Raw genomic sequence first — 3,938 nt, 5'->3', positions numbered from 1 at the left:
CTAGTAATTAGAAGAGTTGTGTGAGGGATCTTCTTATAGCAACTAATCTTATTGTTAGTATTGGAATTTCTCGTTGAAACCACTCATGTATGCAAAGTAAGATTTAGTTGACTATTTAATGATCTCAACCTCTCGCATGTGTTTAAACCAAAGCTATTTTATCACCTTATTATTTTTATTTTGTCGTTTATCATCAAGAGAAAGCTTATAATTATTGTGCTCTAAAATTTAAGCGTGCAAACTTCCTTAATTTAATCATCCATGCTAATACGTTTCACATCAGTTTAATTTACAATTGACGTGACGCATTTTTCTTTTTCTTATTGTTTAATTATCAATTGATGTGGATTTCTTTGGTTCCCGCACTTAATAACATCCTTTAAATGAACTTGAATATTAAATATTGTATTAATTGCAACTTGATTTTGAGTAATTTTCACCTTATTGTTTATTGAATTTAGCTAAGTGGTTTATGCATTTCAGTACTTCCATTTAGCATATTTAGTGTAAAATCTCCTTAGGAAGCATGCATTATATTGGGTTTTCCCACATGTTATTATACATATTGGTGGATTATGTTTGGCTTTCCTTTGCAATCAATGATTTATGAGTTAATATAATTTGTGTTGACGTCTTTTATATTTTTTCATGAAATATTAAATATGCTAAAGTTAAATTGTTTGTTCTATCTACTTTAGAATATCACCCAAATCATTTGTCAAAGATATATTAGTGACCCATTAAATTTGGAGACATGATGAAATACAATCTTTTAGTGTAGAGGCAAATCCTTTTTTGAATGATAATGATGTTTGTGTGGGGAAAATAATGGCATAGAAGGGGATATTGCTAAAACCTGTAATGAGAATGAAGATGCAATTCCTATAGAAACAAAAAAATATCGAAATATGATATCAACTGTTTGGAATGAGTTTAAAGAAGTTACTCTTCCTAATAGACAGAAGAAAGGGCAATACATTTATTTCAGGAAGAACCTTTCCATAGGAAATACATAATCAGTAACACAATGTTGACAACATTTAAAGCTTTTTGCTATCAGAATCCGTTCCATCAGAAACTACAAAATTCTGCATTTTCAAGCCAAGGACATTGATTTAGCAGCTAACAGTTCACAGGAAAGTGGTAGTTTGACTACATTTGCTTATGTTAATTCTAAATTAAGAAAAAACATAATACATTATATTTTGATCAATGAGAAGTCATTTTTAGCTATCGAAGTATTTGGTTTAAATCTTGTTCTAAAGTCAATGTCACTTTATTTTTTAAATATTCAATAACAACAACTCATAGTGACGTCATGTTAGTATATAAGAAAGAGAAAAAAGGCTATAGAATCCATTGAAAAATATAAACCGAATCAATTTATCACAGACATATGGAAGTTAAAAAATTAAAGAATTACTTATATGGTTGTTTTCACACATTATGTTGACTCTAATTGGAAGTTGCAAAAGCATGTGCTAAGTTTCCTTCACTCGTCTTCTCTTCACACAACGTCAGAAATTGGTAATGCTTTTTACAAATCACTTAATGAATGGAGTTTAGAGAATAAAGTATTCACTGTATTAGTTGACAATGCTTCTAATAATGACCAAATCATTAAATTCTTTAAGGACAATTTTCTTGTCCGGAAGAAATTATTTTTTGGAGGTAGTATATTTCATGTTCGTTGTTATGACCATATCTTGAATATTATGGTAAAAGATGGGATTAAAAGTGTAGATTTTGTGGTAGGAAAAAATTGTGATACAGTTAGCTTTTAAAATGCATTTATTTCAGGAAGAACCTTTGAATAGGAAATACATGACCAATAACATAGTTTTGACAACATTTAAAACATTTTGCTACTAGAATATGTTCCATAAGAAACTACAAAATTATGTATTTTCAAGCTAAGGACATTGATTTAGCAGCTAACAGTTCCCAGGAAAGTGGTAGTTGACTACATTTGCTTATGTTAATTCTAAATCAAGAGAAAACATAATACATTATATTTTGATCAATGAGAAGTCATTTTCAGTTATGGAAGAATTTGGTTTAAATCTTGTTCTAAAGTCAATGCCACTTTTTTTAAAAATTCAATAACAACAACTCATAGTGACGTCATGTTAGTATACGAGAAAAAGAAAAAAAAAGGCTATAGAGTCCATTGAAAAATATAAACTGAATCAATTTACCACAGACATATGGAAGTTCAAAAATTAAAGAATTACTTATATGGTTGTTTTCACACATTATGTTGACTCTAATTGAAAGTTTCAAAAGCATGTTTTAAGTTTCCTTCACTTGTCTTCTCTTAACACAACGTCAGAAATTGTTAATGCTTTTTATAAATCACTTAATGAATGGAGTTTAGAGAATAAAGTGTTCAATGTGTTAGTTGACAATGCTTCTAATAATGACCAAATCATTAAATTCTTTAAGGATAATTTTCGTGTATGGAAGAAATTATTTTTTGGAGGTGGTATATTTAATGTTCGTTGTTGTGACCATATCTTGAATATTATGATAAAAGATGAGATTAAAAGTGTAGAGTTTGTGGTAGGAAAAAATTTGTGATACAGTTAGCTTTTAAAATGCATTTGAAGGCAAACTAGTTTGATTTGCTGATGTTGTTCAACAGTTATAATTGCCAACTAAAAAAACTAGTTATGGATTGTCTAATATGGTGAAATTCAGCCTACAACATGCTTATTGTGGCTCTTAAATTGAGGAAAACATTCTCTTCATATAGTGAGAGGGAGACATCTTATCATAACTATCCTACATAAGAGAAATGAAATAATATAGAGAAGGTTTATGATATCTTGGTTTTTTAATGAAGTAACAAACATCATTTCAGGTATTGAATATCATACTTTAAATTTATTTTTGTCTCAAATATGCACCATCAAAAAGGTTCTAAATGATGGCTCAAGATCTCCTGTCGAATTTGTTAGACATGACTAAAAAATGAAAGAAAAATTTGACAAATATTAGAGCGAATGTACCATTTTGATGTCATTTGGTGCTATTATGGATCAAAGGATGAAATTTCTTGTTATAGAGTTTTTATATCCCATGATTTATGGATATGAGAGTGCACAAAATATTTCATTTGTTCATGCATTGTTATATGAATTATATGAGGAATATGTCACTTGCTTTGAACAAGAAGTTAAAGTTGCATGTGACACATTTAGATAGGGGAGAGGCTTTAGCAGGGGAAAGTAACAGTTCAAAAATGACTCAAGAAGTTGATCAAATAAATATAGTACGTGGCTTGATTTCATGGCTTATGTATCTTAAAAAGCCAATAAGAAGCCTACAAAATCATATTTAGATAAATATCTAGAATACGGTTTATAGATTTATCTAGCTTGTTAGACATTCAGTGTTATTGCATGGTAGAAGAGCAGCTAAACAAAATATAACATATTAACCAGATTGGTTGTAGACATACTATTAATTGCTATTAGCACAATTATTTCAGAATATACATTTTTAGCATGAGAGAAAGTTGTATATACTTATTGTTCTAAATTGGATGTTAGACAGTACAAGCTTTGATATGCGGGTTGAATTGGGTTCGTGCCCACTAGGGATTGAAGGGCAGGACAAAGGTATTAATTTGTTATGCTTTCATATTTTTTTAATTGTTATTTTATTACTAACATATTGTGATATATATCATTTGTAGGAGGAGGATGAGGAGATTGAGATACTATTACTGTCTACATAAAATCATTTTCATGATAAATTGCATTTTATTCAATAATTTTCTAATCAAAGCTACATTCAAAAGATTTAATGTAAAGGAGATAACTTCAATTTTTATGATTTGTAGATTGATAACAAACTTAATGCAAAGATGTTGGAGGCTTGGAAAGTGGTATTTTTTGGCTGGACTTTATAATTTTCTAATGGCTCATTTTATG

General features: G+C 29.1%; 1 protein-coding gene across 1 annotated transcript in view; it reads left to right on the top strand.

Moving 5' to 3' along the window:
- LOC110100810 overlaps nt 1–3,624 on the top strand; it is a 21,607-nt gene extending 17,983 nt beyond the window's left edge. The window contains exon 4 of the mRNA XM_028695938.1: nt 3,555–3,624. Within this exon, the coding sequence (XP_028551771.1) occupies nt 3,555–3,602 (48 nt within the window). The 3' untranslated portion in view covers nt 3,603–3,624. The remainder of the gene's footprint in view (nt 1–3,554) is intronic.
- Nucleotides 3,625–3,938: the final 314 nt, after the last annotated feature.

The sequence above is a fragment of the Dendrobium catenatum genome, unplaced genomic scaffold (genome assembly GCF_001605985.2).
Source record: "Dendrobium catenatum unplaced genomic scaffold, ASM160598v2 fragScaff_scaffold_716, whole genome shotgun sequence".
NCBI lineage: Eukaryota > Viridiplantae > Streptophyta > Magnoliopsida > Asparagales > Orchidaceae > Dendrobium > Dendrobium catenatum.
Note: the sequence above shows the minus strand (reverse complement) of the source record. Positions and strands in the feature narration are given on the sequence as shown.